This window comes from Balaenoptera musculus, chromosome 6 (genome assembly GCF_009873245.2).
Source record: "Balaenoptera musculus isolate JJ_BM4_2016_0621 chromosome 6, mBalMus1.pri.v3, whole genome shotgun sequence".
Classification (NCBI taxonomy): domain Eukaryota; kingdom Metazoa; phylum Chordata; class Mammalia; order Artiodactyla; family Balaenopteridae; genus Balaenoptera; species Balaenoptera musculus.
In genome coordinates, this window is record NC_045790.1 from 30,178,440 (window position 1) to 30,195,619 (window position 17,180).

The 17,180-nt window shown below is 50.1% G+C and overlaps 1 protein-coding gene across 7 annotated transcripts in view; it reads right to left on the bottom strand.

Moving 5' to 3' along the window:
- Positions 1 to 17,180, bottom strand: part of DAPK1 (death associated protein kinase 1) — a 211,395-nt gene that overhangs the window by 15,853 nt on the left and 178,362 nt on the right. For all 7 annotated transcript variants that reach the window (XM_036856617.1, XM_036856619.1, XM_036856615.1 and 4 more), the window contains 3 exons: positions 9,257 to 9,479; positions 3,348 to 3,536; positions 1,060 to 1,257 (listed from right to left, as the gene is read on the bottom strand). In XM_036856617.1, coding sequence (XP_036712512.1) covers positions 1,060 to 1,257; positions 3,348 to 3,536; positions 9,257 to 9,479 — 610 coding nt within the window. The remainder of the gene's footprint in view (positions 1 to 1,059; positions 1,258 to 3,347; positions 3,537 to 9,256; positions 9,480 to 17,180) is intronic.

The window sequence follows — 17,180 nt, forward strand, 5'->3', positions numbered from 1 at the left end:
GCAAACCGTTTCACAGGTGGGTCCTCCATCCTGCCCAGGTGAGGTTGGGTGCTCTGCCTGAGGCCTGGGCCGTCTCGCCAGGTGGACATGCAACTTTGCCCGCGGACCTGAGGGCCCCAGGCCTGCTGCTAGGAGTGACCTCTGGAAGGCCTAGGCCTGGCCCAGAATGGAATGAGCCTATTTCCTGGGCCTCCAGGAAGATTGCTCTGAAGTGAACTAGAAGCGACCACAGGGCATAAGGCAGCTTCTCAGATCTTCCTCCAAATAGGCCTTGTTTGCATGGTGAGGAGAGATCTAACCTCTGACCAGGGGGACACCCTTTATAAGACCAGAGCAAGCCCGCTGGACGCAGCACCAGCACAGAAATGGCTCAGAAGGGAGACTCCTGCAGTTCACACAGGCAGAGAGCCTCTCACTTATGGGCGTGTTTAAAACGAAAACATGAAAAAGAATGAGAAAGAAAGAGGCAAAATTGGAGGTACCCTGAGGGGAATTAGCCCAATTTATTTTATTATTGTAAGCTTTTCAAAAAAAAATGACTGCTGAGGTTTGCATTTCATCAGGGAAGGCTGCTTCTTTTTTTGTATGAAAAGAACAAAATAAGTCTGTCCATGCTGTCTTTTCCTCTAGGGATAAGGCTAAGGTAATGCATTCAGTTATCATGGTTCCTTTTCTTTCATTTTTGATGGAACTACAGAACAAAGGAGAGTTCATTCTATTAATTATGTACCCATTAGGTAAGGCACAGTAGCTGTCAAAGGAGGTATCCCACTTTGCACCTAACAAAAATGACTACAGCCCTAAAATATAGAAAGAAAGTGAGAAATGGCTCTCAAGGAATTGCTCAGAATTGAGTCTTTGTGGCAGAAATATGCAATCATGAAACAACTCCTTGCAGAACAAAACAAACAGCTGAGCCCTAGGAAACTTCTAGAGTGGAAATCTCCTGATAGGAAGGAGGAACAAGGGTTCCCGCAGCTGTTGGCCACAAGCTGTCGGATCCGGGCATGACCAGGTTGCGAGACCGACAGGAAGGGCATGCCCTCCTCCTCGGCTTACCTATGGGCTCTTCAACCGGGACAAGAGACTTCAGAAAACTGAGCCAGAAAATCACTTGATTCAGCTGGATCTCGTAGGGTTCTTCTAGACTGAAAACGACAACATGGATGGACGTGGGATCATTTGCAGCAAAATAGTCATAACAGCAGAAGTATACAGGATTTCCAGAGAACTCCCACACACTGAAATCGCCAACGCCTACAGAGAAAAAGAAAAAGAAAGATTATGATTGTGAAACACCACCACCAAATTTCAATCACAGTTTTTCTCAGCACTTTAGGGATGACCAGTAGGGACAGTGACATTCATAGCATTCATCTATTTATTTATGCATCTACTTAAGTATAGATCTACATATGGAATATTTACATTTCCCTATTTCTTATGTCTATGTCTGTTTTTACATCCATGCCTTTTACAATATCTATATCCATAAACCTACTTATATCTGTATCTGCTTATCCATTTTCCTTAATGCCTTCATTATTGTATCTGTATCTCTATCTCTAGCACATCTACTTATAATACCGCAGAGTGGTACACACACACACACACGTAACACCCCACACACGTGTGTGTATATGCATGCCTATAAGCATACGTGGAAAGGTGTAGGTGGACACATATATTTTGTTTTTCACCCCCAAGTGTTGGTATATTCACTATGAAATGTAACCTTAATTTTGGTTAAATGGTGACTAAATTCACCTTCCACAGGTGAGTGAGAGACCTGTTTTGGTCGCTCAGAAGGGGGCAGGCTGCCGTGCATAGGTGTAAGATGCAGTCATTGATGAGCAGCTTTGCACAGGAAGGATGTAAGAGGAACTGTGCGGAGATTGGGTCCAAGAGGCCACCTCTGCTGGGGAGGCAGCAGAAGGGGCGGGGGGAGGAAGGCTGTGGGTGTGGGTAGGGGGGCAGCTACTCTCCCACTCTCCCACACAGGAGCTCTGGGGGCGGCTGCTTTTCCCGCAAGTGTCATGGGTGAGATTCTGACCTGGAGTTCCTAGGCACCCGGAACCTCCTAACGACTGTCCAGACACATGGACACAGCCACCTCTACGCTGCCACATCCCACCAGGTCAGTGACCACCCACCCACTGGCCGCTGGGAAGCCAGGCAGGACCACTTATGTTATAGGATTTCATCCTCCCTTTCCCTAAATTTTCCCCTTGGTGCTTATCCTGTGCCAGAAATTTTGCAGTCGAGAGTCATTTTGGAAGATCCATAGGGCTTTTCTAGAGCACAGGCGCTCCTGGGGAGCATGGGCCTCTAAGTCTGGCAGTTAAGGCCTTAGTGTGAATAGTTCTGGAACACAGAAATAGGCCCTTTGAGCTTGGGGAGCATTGGGAGCCAGACGTGGGACGGGAATAAGGCCAGGGGAGATCGAGGGATGAGGGTAGGGGTGATGGGTGCTGAGGGCACACCTCTGCTCTCCCTATGCTGCGGGGCCAGCTCTGCTCCAGGGAGCTCAGAGAACACTCAACTTTTAAGAGAGCAGAATGCACACGGACTTCAATTCTATTTTATTAGGGTCCCTGGTCCCAGCAGCAGCATTACCAAGAAACTCCCCAGATGGGCTGAATCAGACGCTCGAGGGCGGGCTGGCAAGTCTGTGTTTTCACATGCCCCCCAGGGGATTTGTGCGCACGCTGGAGTCTAAGAACCACTGCTTTAGGTAAACACCCTGAGTATTCTATTTTTCACTGGGTTTAGTATAATAAAAGGGCCTTCATGAAGATGCTCCCAATTTCCACTTTTTGAGAGCCTCTCCCTGCTAGACATTATACTAGGACCTTTAATAAACACGAGCTCGTAAAATCCTCACAGCTGTGGGAACTTAGCCTCAGAGAAACTGCTCTATCCCTGCTCCGGACCGTGTCTCAACGAGGCTTGTGTTCCAGTGCCTTGGGCCCAGCTGGGGGCCCTGGGAGCTCCGGGGGAGCAGCACTTGGGTTTCAAACTCGGGAACATCAAAATGCTAGTGGGACCGTATTTTATGAGATTTCCCATCCAAGTGGAAGTTCAGCAGTACTTTAAAAAATGTACTAATTTACTCAAGTCATTTATTAAGCACCTCTGTGTGCCCAGTGCTTTGCCAGGGACACCAGGGGGTTTAGTTTTACTTTTTGGGGGTGTTAACCAGCCATGCTTCAGTCCTGGGTCACTCCCCACATCGCTCTGTGCTGGCCCTTCTTCCATCCTTTGTGCGGCTGTGATGGATGCCCGCTGGGCCAGGCTCCCTGGGGGGAAACTCGAGGTCCTTCCCATTTGGGGTGGGAGAGCCATACCGTTCAAGTAGGCGTTCTGGATGTCGATGGCCTTTGTGGACTGGTCATCGGCGGGGCAGTGCGGGTGGTGGGACGGGGCCCCGAACACCTCTAGCATTCCCTTGGTGAGGCCCGGCTCGAACATCATGCTGCGGCTCCTGACGCTCACATTCTCACAGCCCGGGTACAGGTTGTTGATGCTCACGGAAACTGCAGGCCAGAGAGCAAGCACGTTAGACCTTGCCCCCTGCCCTCCTTCCCAGACTTTGCGCTCTGTCCTTGCCCCACCCCTGCTTCAGGCTGGTTTGTGTGTGTGCCTCTCCTGTAGGCTGGGCAGCAGTGTTTCCCAGGGACATTGTGTTGATTGTTTGCTCCACCTCCCGCATCCTTTCCTGCGCTGCTCTGTGTCCCGAGAGGCTAACCCCATGGACTGCATCTCCCAGACTTGCTTGCCATTTGCCTCCGGTTAGGGTCCACCAATGGGAGGCACTGTAGAGGCTGGGAGGAGAGAAAGGTCGAGGTGTATATTTTCCCTCCTCACTGCCTGCTGCTTTTCTGATACCAGTTGTGTCTCTGACCCTAGACCCCCTGGCGGCTTCTCCCCTGGAGCTCCAGCTTTCCCAGGATCGTGACTTCTTCCTCTTGCCTTTTCAGCCTCAGGGGTGGTAACTAATGGCTCCCCTCTGTTCCTAGCCTCCAGATGCTTCACCGTCTCTTGTATATGTTCCTGTGAATTGTGCCTGTGACTTTGAACTTTCATTAAATCTCCACCAGGACCCTGACTGATACAGATGAGATGAGTACCACTCTGGTACACGAGATTGTTAGGTTGAATGCAAAATGATCTTAGACAGTAGCAGGCCATGACATTAAGTAATGCTGAATCACACAGTGAGAAGGCCATTCCTTTATAAAATCCCCTTGAAGGTCTTTAAATTGCTCTAGGGGCAAGTCTCAATTTGTGACATTAAGTTTTTAGCATGTCTTCAATCCTTGCTAATCTTCCCTTTTAATAAAGAGGGAGTGTAAAAATCTATACCCCGATTAAAAAAAAAAAGAAAAAGAAAAAGATGGAAGCATGTTCTTCCTCTTTCCAGGAAAAAAAAAAAAGAGGGAGTGGGCAACAGTATATAGCTAGATTTTAATCATATTGCTGTTCATTGCATTTATTTTTATTTATTGGTAGTAGTGGTATGGGTTTTCCATTTATGGTAAGGACATTAGCGATTTCACTTTCAAGCCTATGTCTTTTAGTAAATAAAAAGAATCAGTTTTAAAAATATTACATAAATAATAATGGTAGAACTTTGTGGAGCAGGGGAATCAGCTGAATAACACATTTGGGTCCCCTGGGCCAGGAGCGGTGCCCTGTGTGCCCTCGGTCCTGACCTCCTTCCGGCTTTTGCCCGTCTCTCGCAACAGACCCCCGACAGCACTGTGAAGGCAGAGCTGGCCTCTCCGCTTCAGGGCTAGAACTGGGGTGGGCGCAGGGGGAGGCTCCATGAGTGCATCAGGGAGGGGCTCAGTGAACCGAATCGCACCATATAGTTCGTACCTTTGGTTCAGAGTTAATAGTGACAGTCACTGCAAGAGACTAAAGAAATGACCATTTCACCTGGGCCACCTGACTTTTAAAATTGGTGATCCAAACACAAAGGTAACCCTTGTTTAAAGACCAAAGACTTCAGACTGAGGACAGGACAATGGGAATATCCAAGGGGTTGGCAGGGAGGAGGAGAAAACTGGAGCTCCCCACCGCCCCGGGTTATAAAAGTAGAAAACTTGGCAAACAGAAATGTAAAGAAGAAAACAAAATGACTCAAATCTCTAGGCCAGAGTGATGGACATTTTAGTGTATTTCTTTAGAGATTGTTAGTCCAAGTCTGAGAAAAGCCATGCGACTTCACAAGAACGGGTTTGTCCATTTCCCTGTGCCCGGAAACCTGTGTCCGGGGCGACCTCTGTCGGGAATAAGCTTTGTCTTAGTGGCACTGTGGGCTGGGGCTTGCCGAGGGAGACCAGAACGGATTCGGTAAATGACAGGCACTCCGGCACCTCACAGACAGTTTTTGTTGGGAGGATGAAAGGTTAGGACAGAATTTGTATACAGTATTATTAAAATAACAATTTCACAGGGAAACATTAAAATCATAGGAGGAAAACCTTTTTTGCTAACGACTGACCCCTAGTGGTAAAAAGTGGCAGGCCCCGAGGGAGAAGCCGCTTTTGCACCCTGGTCAGAAGAGACTTCCTGCAAACGCTCCTCTCTGGTGAGCAGGCAACAGCCAGCCTCCTGCAGTGATCTTTCTGGCCGCGCGCTCCTCCGCTGGCACCGGGGGTTTCCTTCCTACCGCAGAACCACAGTTCAACAGCTATGGCACTCAGCTGGCCACAAAGGCAGTGTGTGCGTGGCAGCCACGTGCCGTGAGCGGCTGCCCCCAGGTCCCCACACCACCCCATCCTGTCTCCTGGCTGGTGGCTCAGCCTTTAGCCTCCAGTGCGACGCAAAGCCACGTTTCTAAAGGCAAACGACCTTCCTGCTGCCTGAGTGATGTAAATGTGCCCACGTGGGCACCTCTCCCAGGGAAAGGAAGAAGGCCTGACCATTCTAGCAGAGGTCAGGGGCGTCCAGAGCTCTGGCCTGGGACACAGCAGAGCATGGCCCCCAGGCGCTAGCGATGCCACTGTGAAGGGAAAATGCTGCTGTTTCTGGAGACGGATTTCCTTCCCTGGAGGCCACACTCCAGAGCAGGCTTTCCTCAAGTGCCTAACAAAGAAACGTTGCTCCGTCCATGCCCCTACGGCACACGAGGCCCCTAGGGCCTGCCAGCTGCCTCCGGCCGGGTCTCCCGCAGGTGGCCCTCCTGGTGCTTCCTATTTGTGCCACGCTGCTTTTCCAGGACTCCCTTCTGCTGTTTTGTTAGGGCCGGGCCCAGTCGAGGACTGGCGGGGTCCAGGCCCTGCAGGCTGCTGCGCTCCCTCAGCCCAGGGTGTGCTCGCCCCGCGCTGGGCAGGGCAGGAGGAGGGCCTGCTCCGGAGCCTCCTGCACACACAGCCTCCGGGCTCTTCCCGGCCTCAGGCAGGACTAGAATGAACCGAGGACGAATCTTGTCACCTGCAGGGGTTGTCTGGATAGAAACTTCACCCACCCCCTCGGAGCAGACCGAAGCCACCTGGGCATGAAGCAGCGCGGGCCTCTTCCGTTCTTGCCCGGGCCCTGCGGGAGGCTGCCTGGCTCTGGCCAGACAGCTCTGGGATGAACTAGGTGTGACCTTAGTCCAGGGGTCACACACTCCAATGCACTCCTGAAATGTCATTTCTGCCACAGGGCAAACCTTCGGACACGGGCGTGGAGGCGTCTGCTCCTGAGCTCTCCCGCCTGGAGTTAGGGCGCTGTGTGAGACAGGGTGAAATGCAGAGCCTGGGCCCCTCTACATGGGGTAGCCCCTCCTCTCCACTGACCGGCTCCAGGCGGAAATGTGAATCCAGTGTGGCCAGAGCTACCAACTTGTTACAAGAAACCAAACAGCCAGCTTTTTAGGTGAGACCTCTTGATTTTATTTATTTATTTATTTTGGGCTGCATTGGGTCTTCGTTGCTGCACGCGGGCTTCTCATTGCAGTGGCTTCTCTTGTTGAGGAACACGGGCTGTGGGCTTGCGGGCTCAGTAGTTGTGGCTCGTGGGCTCTAGAGCGCAGGCTCAGTAGTTGTGGCACAAGGGCTTAGTTGCTCCGCGGCATGTGGGATCTTCCTGGACCAGGGATCGAATCCGTGTCCCCTACATTGGCAGGCGGATTCTTAACCACTGTGCCATCAGGGAAGTCCAGACATCTTGACTTTTAAACGTTGGAAGTTAATTCAGTGTTTCTCCTTTCCCTCATACTACACAGAACGCTGCAGCTCACTAGGCTGCTGACCTCTGACCTTATTTCCCAGCGCCTCGAGTTACTTTTCTCTCTGCTGAGTGTAGTGGGGAGACTCACCTGGTCCAGAGCACCTGTTGTCCTCGAGAGAATCTTGTGTCAGTCAGCCCCATGACCCAAGTTTCTCTAAGTCCTGGCTGAAGGACACAGTGAGATTTGCTGATAATCCAGCCATCCTGAGCTGCATTTTATCAAGAATCTACTTCTGGATTCTTCCAGATGCGGGAAATTGACCAGAAGGAAGATGAATGGAGATATTACTTCTGAGGGGTGAGGGTTGAGCCGTTCTCCCTCCGGGGGAACCCAGATGTCACTTGATATGTGGCTGGTTCAGTTTAGCCCATGGGCTCCTGAGGCATAAATTCATATCCAATACGACTTACAAAAATTCCAGGTCACAGATCTGGATAGCTCTCATCTCTTTGTCTTTCTCTGTCTCTGCTCTTTGTTTCTGTCTCTCTGCCCCTCTGCCCCCCATCCCCCCAGAGTCAGATTGGAGTGACCTTAACCCACAGCAGGAGAGAGCTGGTTCCCTCTAGGGGTGACACAAGGAACTGCTAGAGAAGCTCACTTTGAACCTTGAAGCAATACTGGCCTGGTCCACACGTAAGAGGCTCAACTTAATCATTAAACCTGGAAAACTATTGGCTTCTGAGAAGGTGTAGACCTATCTTACATACTGAAATTGAGCAAAATTACAGTGGAAAATGGAAAACATGAGCACAAATATGCCCCAAGTCAGACGGAGTTATAAGTATCATTAATAAGCCCTGGCTCAGAAGCCAGACACTTCATGAATCGCCAGCTGTGTGACTCCGGGCAGTCTACTTGACCCCTCAAGGCTTCAGTAAAAGGGTGGTAAAAATGCCAATAAGCCTGTCACGTGGATTAAATGAGGTGTCACACGTACCACATTTTGCCCAGCTCCTGGCACACAGTTAGTACTCAGCATGCATTAGCAACACGTGTTAGCAATATTGTAATCATTCTAATTATATATCCATTTTGGTTACACTTCTTCCCCTAATTCCAATTCTATTACTGTGTTCAGAGGGAAGAAGTTGAAAGGGGCATGCAGATCTCAGTCAGCTGTCCCTCACTCTAGCTAATGCTGCCCAGACATCCTTCCTCGTAGAGAGCGAAATTACATAGAAACACAAACTTTAAAACATTTGTTTTCATCCTAGGGAACAGGTATGACACCTTCGTAATATGTACAGAAAGTGAGTCTGAGGCACAGAGCTTCAACATCGACATTGTTTAGGAAACTCTCTGAAGGTCTCTATTCTTATCTTTGAAAACCTTAATTTCCTCACTCTAAAAGGGTGGGTTTAGGAAAAATGACACCCCAGACTGCACCACTTCCTCTTGCTCACTGCAGATGTTTCTCCCTGGGGAAGGACAGGCCACCCTGGAGTTCCGGGTGTGAACCCGTTGATACTCGTGTCTGTGGGAGGTGGAGGCAGACGGCAAAATCAGCTTCCCAACTAGGGTCCAGGTGAACAGACGGGCTCACTGAAAAGCCATTAAGGAGCCTTTCAAAGCCACCACCCCACTTCCGGATACGCGAGGACGGGCTTCCCCGTGCACCCAGTTTTGTGGCTCTGTGTTCTCGCATTCCTGGATGTGCCCGCAGCATTCCAAGAAGAAAGCATAAGGGGTGAGGACCCGTTCTGCGGGCTGATATTCCATCCGTGCAACCTTGAACCTATGTCAGTCCAAACAAGCTCTTTGTGTCTTCAAGGGTAGAGTCCCCGAGCAGAACACGATTGTGCTATTTTGCACGCTTGTGATTGCGGACCGTGATTTCAGTGAGGCCCTTTCCTCGCTAGCACCAGGGCAGGGTGCGCTCACTGGCCAAGAGACGGGAGGACCACACCTGGAAGCCACCAAGGCGGCGGGAACCGGTCAGCCTCAGGCCAAGGGCTCCAAACAAAGCCACACCTCCTCCCAGACCTTGACCTTGGAAGTACCCAGTGGAGAGACAGGGGCTGGTGGGGTGCCTACCTGCCGGCTTGGAGGCCAGGGGTGAGGGTGGGAACCGGGTGGAGTTGGTGGAGGAGAGCCGGGGCCGGCGTCTTCGGAAGAAGCTCCTCAGCAGCCCACACTTGAGAGATTCCACCAGGGTGGTCTTCCCAGACCCCGAGTGGCCGAACAGCTTCAGCTTGATTCTCGGCTGCAGGTTCTGTGTGGGTCTCAGCTGCTGGATGAAGAGTCCTCGGTGAGTGTCCTGAATATAGATGAGAGAGGGCCTGTTAGTCACAGGAGAAGAGCAGCCCCTGAGCAAAAGGCACACGCGGATTCCCACGGTTCAGGACCCCTGCTGCATCCTTCCAGTCTGCGAGTTTTCTTTGCCTTTTAAAAAAAATTGAGGTATAAGTGACCTATAAAGTTATATTAGTTTCAGGTGTACAGTGTAAATGATTTGATGTTTGTGTATATTGTGAAATTATCACCACAGTAAGTCTAGTTACCATCCATCACCACACATAGTAACAATTTTTTTCCTTGTGATGAGAATTTTAAAGATCTATTCTCATCAACTTTCAAATGTGCGGCACAGTCACCATGCTGTATGTTACATCCCCAAGACTTATTTAACTTATAACTGGAAGTTTGCACCCCAACCTGAAATTTCTACCCACGTGGTAGATACAGTCTGTTCTGTCCCCACCGCATTAAAAAAATTTAAATGTAAAATAAACATACAATTCACCATTTTAAAGTGAACCATTCAGAGGCTTTTAGTGCATGTACAATGTTGTACAAACATCACTGCTATCTGGTCCCAGAGCGTTTTCATCCCCCCACAAGGAAACTCTGTGCCCATGAGCAGTCACTTCCCAGGACCCTCTCTGCCGGGCTGCGGGCAACCACCAGTGTGCTCTGTCTCAGTGGATTTGCCTACTTCCATTGCATTTTGATGCACAATGAATTGGATGGAGCAATTCCTGCCAAGTGGTCAATTCAAAAGTGAAACGGGGTCAGCCCCGTTAGACTGGTCAGGTCACCTGCTCCTTCTGTGTGGAGGGGTCTTGCTCCTTTACGACACTCTGAAGGTACAAGATGATGAGAAGAAGGGCATCACAAGGTACAAAGCTAAATGCTGGGGAGGGGCCTGGGGGCCATGACAACCTTTCCGCTTTCTTCTTTCTCAGCCCTACAGGGGAGAAGCAGGAGTCTCCGCAGCCCTGGATAATTCACAGATTCATCATCAAACATTTATGGAGGACCTCCCGTGTGCTGGAACAGGAAGATCTACACCCTCCCCAGATCCGCAGTTTTGGGGGGACACAGACATGCGAACAGTGTGACATCAAATATAACATGGGTGCTTTTGAAGGGATGGTGTTGGTGAGGTGCTCTGTGCCCCCAGAGAACCCACCTCAAGGGCTACGTGGTGGGGCATTGATCATGTCACCCTGGCTCCATCCCAGCCTCACACACCCGGCCCGCTTCCCAGCTCCTAACCCAGTAATAACAGCCTGTCAGAACTGTGGCTTGCAGCCTGAGGTCGAGCCCTTCTCCCCTACCCACGATGATCCCCTCTGCTTTAGCTTGTTAACTTCCACGCATCCCAGGAGACCTATCTTGCTGTGGCCTCTCCAGGAGGTTTCCTCACAAGCAGGCTCAAGTGCACGTGTGGCTCTCCATCGTCACCCCACTAGACTGTAGGGTAATCACGTGACACTCTTCTCCTTTAGACTAGGGGCCAAACCTTGAGGGGAGAGACGGTATCCCCAGCACCTGGCACAGGTAGGATGCCCAATAAAGAGGTGTTGTGTAAATGATGTACTCAGGGGTGACCCACACAAGAGCGTATCGGAGGCAAGTGTCTGCCTTTCCCTTTCAGTGTGATCTCAGACCTGGCCGGACCACTGCTTCCAGACCCAAATCCTGGGAGGCGCTGATGTACTGCTGATCTCTTCCAGCTGAGCCACCGTTACTTTTTCCACCAACGACCAAGGATGGGAGCGTGCTCAGTAACAAACACAGCTCTCCTGAGTTCCTACCCGCATTTTCTCTTGGTAAACTCTGACCCATCTTTCTCAGCAGGGGCAACACTGTCCCCTAGCTGGCATTTTGGAAATGGACGACGGCAGCTTTAGTTCTCAGCGTTGGGGGATGCTGCTGGCGGTGGGTAGGTGGGGGCTAGGGGTCCTGACGTGTACATACAATGGCCTGAGCAGTAAGAATTCTCTTGAGTCTGCCTGACTTCTGAGCGTCTGCTGAGCATTTATATAAGAGAAAAACCTTGTTTATGATCATCTGAGCTTAGGACTTAATTGCATTTTACATATGACCCAGAGGGTTTTGGGAGGGCTTGGTTTAATACATAGTGACTTTCCCAAGAATGCAACTATTTTATACACTGGTGGAATTATATATACATGGGTTTTTTTCCTAATCTTTCAGGAGCTCTGATCCCCACTTCTGAAACGTCAGCCTGTTGCTGCTGTATTTGAGTTGCTATCCCTCCCACATCCGTGGCATCTGTAGGTGTTACATTCAGTGATTCTGCAGATGGGTCCAAGTATCTGCCAATTTCACAATGTCTCCTCTTTGCCTGTGCTCCGCACTTACATACACATTCTATTATACTATATATATTCCTTTGATGTCTTTGTTATATTATAGTTAGGGCATTCTATTGATCTTTTATTTTATTTGTATTTTTTAAATATTTATTTATTTGGCTGTGCCAGGTCTTAGTTGTGGCATGTGGGATCTTTAGTTGCAGCACGCCAGGCTCTTAGTTGTGGCACGCGGGATCTAGTTCCCAGACCAGGGGTCGAACCTGGGCCCCCTGCATTGGGAGCACGTGAGTCTTAACCACTGGACCACCAGGGAAGTCCCTCTATTGATCTTTTAAAATTACCTGTGTAGGTACATTGTTATCTTTGAATTTTATTTCGGGAGAGTAAAGGGGCATCACAACATGTACATGATAAAGTATTGGGTCGGCTAGGGTTGGACACCATGGTTTGGACAGTGATCTGGTTTCTTTTTCTAACCTCAAGCACTGCACTGGGTGGAAAAAGCTGGGGTATCTTGCCAGCAATTCCCCTGAATTGTTACTCAAGTCAGTACAGAAGCTGAAAAGTTCTCTCCTGAGACAGTTACTCACTGGGGTGCTGCCGAGCAGGCATGAAGAAATGGGGCGCTGGCATTCTCCCCCGTGCCATCTACTGCTGCTGATGAGCCCATGACCCCCTGAAACAAATCTACCATCTCTCATTCTAATTTAATCTCCGAAACCAGCCCTTTATCTTCCCTTTAAGTCAGGCCCCCGCTACACCTCCACCCACCTCACGCTGAGTGTCTGAACTCTGAGCATCCCCTTCCGCTAGGAGTGCCTCACTGAGTAAATTAAAAAGTTCTCCACCTACTTCCTGACACGCAGCCACCTAACACGCACAGTTCCTTTGTGTGAAGCCAGTATCTGCTTCTCCTGACACAGTGCAAAGGCAGAAAACCTGCTTCCAGCTTCAATCCCGTCATTAGGTCTGGACGCACTGCGCAGTGAATCGCTCCCTGCTCTCTTCTGTTTCGTGCCTTCCTGATCCTGACACTGTGAGCTTTGGCCAACATGTCTGTCCTGTGTGAAGGAGTGAGGGCACTTCTGTCCCTTCTGCACGAGTCCCCACAGGCCCTTCCTCTCTGAGCAGACTTGCACCGAGGGAACTGAAGGACACAGGTGCTACCCTGCGTGCTTCCAGCAGCAGCTCTGAACCAAGGTGGGCTTGCCCCACGCAGCTGAGAGATGGTATGTCTCCACTTTGCTCAGCACTGCCGGATGCTGAGAGCCCCACTCACTCCTCCCCATTCCACGCAGGGCAGTGGCGGGCCGGCAGTGGCTGGCGATCTGTTTGCCTGCTTCCCAGGTCAGCCCCAGAAATGGAGGCAAGAGGGAAGAGGAGCCAGTGACAGTGGGCTGTGACCTTGGTCCGGTTAGTCCAGGTTAAACAAGAATCCTGCAGGGTCACGTTTACAGAAAATCCCCCACCCCTGATATCTGAGCAAATTCTTCATGCCCAACCTTGACACCTGATCACCCTGGCGCGCCTTCAGCAAGAATCCTGATGAATATTATAACCTTTAAAACTTCCTATTTTCCCGCTGCCTCAACATCCCCACAAACAGGCTGTGAGTGTCGGCCCAGGTGCACCGACCGGTGTGCAAGGTGGGCTCAGCCACAAGTCCCCCTTCCTACCCTCCCAAGGGTGACCCCGTGACATTCAAACGCACCAGTGACACTGCCCCCCACTCTCCCTGCCTTTCCTCATGTACCCACCCTGATCCCTAGTAAAGGCACTTGCCACGGGGGCTCGCAGCTTGCCCCTGGCTTGAGTCTGAGCTCTGTGACAATGCTCTAACCCCTGTCTCTCTGCGACCTATGATATAAAAAGCTATGTTTTGCCCTGAGCCTCCCCCCTGTCTCCTCTTGTGGCCACAACCGGCTGACCATCTAATAAGAGAAGCCAAAGCAGTCAATCCAGCAAGAAGCCTCCCAGCCTTTGGGTTTCCTCTTAGCAATTTTCCACCCACTGGCCCCCACACCCTTGCTCCTTGGCTATAAATCCCCACTTGTCTTTGCTGAAGTTGGGGTTGAGCCGGTCTCTTTCCTCTGCTACACGCCCACTGCAGTACCCCCGGAAGGGTCATGAATTATTCTTTCGTGAACACCCGGAGGAGTTGTGACAGATGCATTTCCTGTCTGCAGCAGTAACTTCCACGTTTGTATCTTCCAGCTTATGCTGTGTTTTCACTCACATCCCTTATTAAACCTCAAAGAAACCTTTGTGGTTAATGTGGTCGTTCTCCATTTCAGATGTGGAAACCAAGGCTCAGAGGAGCCAAGGCACTTGCCCAAGGCAAAGACAGAACTCACCACCAGGTCTCTTTTCTACCACTGCTGTCAGTGAAAGGGAGGTGGTGGGTTTCTCAGATGGGGAGTGGGGAGCAGGGAGCGGTAAACAAGAATTTGCAGATCGAGAGCAGAATCTCAAAGTGGGGATGTCTTGAGTTACAAGCACTGTGAATATCCAAGGAGGGCCATTTCCAGCTTGTCCCACTCAGAAGACACTTCCCAGTTGGTGCAGGGTCCCGATTTAAAGTAAGATTTATAAGTCATTGCTACAATAAAGACAAGTAGAATGAAAAGGGGCCCCCCTGCTCTGGATTTGCATGGACAAAGGGCACATTTCGGCACCTCATTTTTCCTAAGCAAATGAGTTGGATTGCTGGCCTGTGTTAACAGGCTCCACATCCTCGGGGAGCCCCAGGGAGGCTTCAAGTTTTTTTTTTTTTATGAAATTGCAGATTGAGCCTTCATCTGGAGGGGCTGTGCTCATCTCAGGACCCATCACTAGCTCACATGTTGTTTCCCCAATAATAACTGTCCTCAAGAAATCTTGTTTTGTCCAAGAAAATACTGCTTCACTGGACTGACAGCTCGGCTTTTACAATGTCCTCAATTCCAGACGATCATACGAACACACATGCATTCTCACCTTTCAAGTGGAGGTGAATGCAGGGCAGGTGAGAAAAATAATTCGCAGGCCAAAGAAAGGGGTACAGGGGTTGCAAGCCATCCCACGTTCCCGCTCTCTGCCCAGGGCCTTTGCACATCTCCTGGCCCTTCCTTTCCCCTTCCACCAGGACCTGCTGGCCTGGGCTGGGATGGACTCATTCACCCTTCACCTTGCCCTTGGGAAGATGAGCCAGGAAACTGCTCTCCATCAAGACTGACAGAATCCACCATTATCTTGAAAGGCAAGGAAAAGCAAGATATAGTCGAGATTTCCTGTCTAAGGAAATTTAACCTCGTCCTCGAGGATGACCCCTCCTCGTGCTCACTAAGAACTCCGGAGAATCTGAACATAACTGAATTTGATGTAGCAGTCTGAGACAGAAGTTTCTGAAATCCCTCCCCTCCTGGTGGGTGATGCGTTTCCACTTTTCACCACTAGATGTCGCAGCAGGGACGGGTGGCGCATTCAGACCGGGGTCCCCGGGAAGGCAGCTTGCACCAGCCTAAGAGTGTGTGCTCTCCAATGCAGACTATGGTTTTGATGCGGAGAGGCGCAAAGGAAGGTACGGAGTGTGCTCTTGGCTAGCTCTAGAAGGTGGTAGAATATCGATTTCTTTGGAGGGGGAGCACTAAAGTCCATCCGTGGTCTATATTTAACAGAAGCTCTAAGACCCTCCCTGTGCCCGGGCTGGTCAGGTCCTCACTGGCTGGGCCGGGGGAGCATGAGCAGGGACACTGCCCGGGGGTGTGGAGGGTTCTTTGTTACCCAAGTCTTGGCTCATGTGTTGAAATATTCTCGTGTCCTGTCCCCCTCGCCCCCAAAGCCTGGCGGATGTGGCTGGGACGTGGTGAGGCCTCTTGCAAGCAGGCTGGGAAGCTGGGGGGAAGCAGCAGCAGTGAACCCCGAGGAATTAGAATCCTAAACCAGAACCTGGGCTTCCAGGTGCTCACAAAGGTGCGTTTGTGAAAGTGGGAGGCTAGAGCACATATTTCCCTGTTAGCTTTAACTATATACTTTAAATATTTACACAGGAAAGTGAGCTCCCATTTGTATTCTTGCCCAAAGCTCACAAAGTAATTGAGCCTGGACAACACTGGTCCAAGCAGCTGTCCTATCTCACCTGGCCGCCAAGACCACCTTCTATCTGGTCTCTCGGTCTGAGCAGAGGGAAATTCCTAACCTACTTACTTAACACACCTGGACCAATACCCAATCACCTTACCAAGATCTGTAAAGCTGGGCCTATCTTTCAGATCAGATCTCCTCGGACATCATTTTCTGCCCCAAAGACCACACTCAAACTCTGTTGCTAACCCCATCACCCCCTCATTTTTGATTTATTTCCTAGAACACACCTGACTCTTTACTGCCTCAGGCCCTTTTCACTCATTCCCTCTGCCTTCTCCCAGCCCTTCCTCTGGTTGGCTCCTCTTTCTTGGCTTTGGGTGTTGGTTTAAATGTCACCATCAGAGATGCATCCCCACACCAGTATGTGGAAAGCAGTCACCACCTGCCATCCCCTTGCTTTCTCTCATTTCACCCCGTTTGAATCCCCTACACTTACACCAGGGGGCAGCAAACCTTTCTGTAAAGGACCAGGTGGTCTCTGTTGTGACTGCCACGTACGTGTCTAGAAACCAGCCAGAGACAGGAGTAAATGGAGGGGTGTAGCTGTGCTCCAATAAAACTTTATTTACAAAAACAGGTGATGGGCGGGTTTTGGCTCTATGGCCAATGTTTGCCACCCCCTGACCTACCTGGCATTTTCTTATTTGTTTATTGGCTGGTCTTGCCTCTTTTGTTTGCTGTGGTCTCTTTGGTGCCTAGAACAGTTCTTGGCCTATAGTAGATACTGTGACTATCTTTTAAACGAGTATTATTTGGAAACTGCATTATTTGGAAACTGCATTGCTTTTTGAAGGCCTGGTTAATTTGGGTTTCTAGTTTCCTTTCTTCCAGCACCTTTTGGCCCCTGGCAATTTAGCTTTCACTTTCTCACCTGCAAAGGTAACTAAACATCAGCAGATTGACAGAGAGGACCATCTCCAAACTGGGAAAGCCAAATAAGAGCATGGAGAGATGACAGGGCTTTCCACACGTGGCAGGACGCAATTAGACCCAGCAGGATGGGAGCAGCAACTCTTAATTATGCAAATGCAGTTTACTTGTGGTGAATTTTAAATTCTGGGCAAACTCCCAACTTTGTCCTATTTTTCAAAATATTCCTGGGCATGTTTCTTCACTGTCTAGTCTCAGGCTTAGGAAAAGCAACTACTTTTAATATCAGTTTACAGAAAAGCTGATTAGAAGGACAATCAAACAAAATAAAAATAAGCCAACTCCCCAAACCCCCTTGAAAGTAGTATTTTAAAATCAGATGAGAATGGACCTTGCAG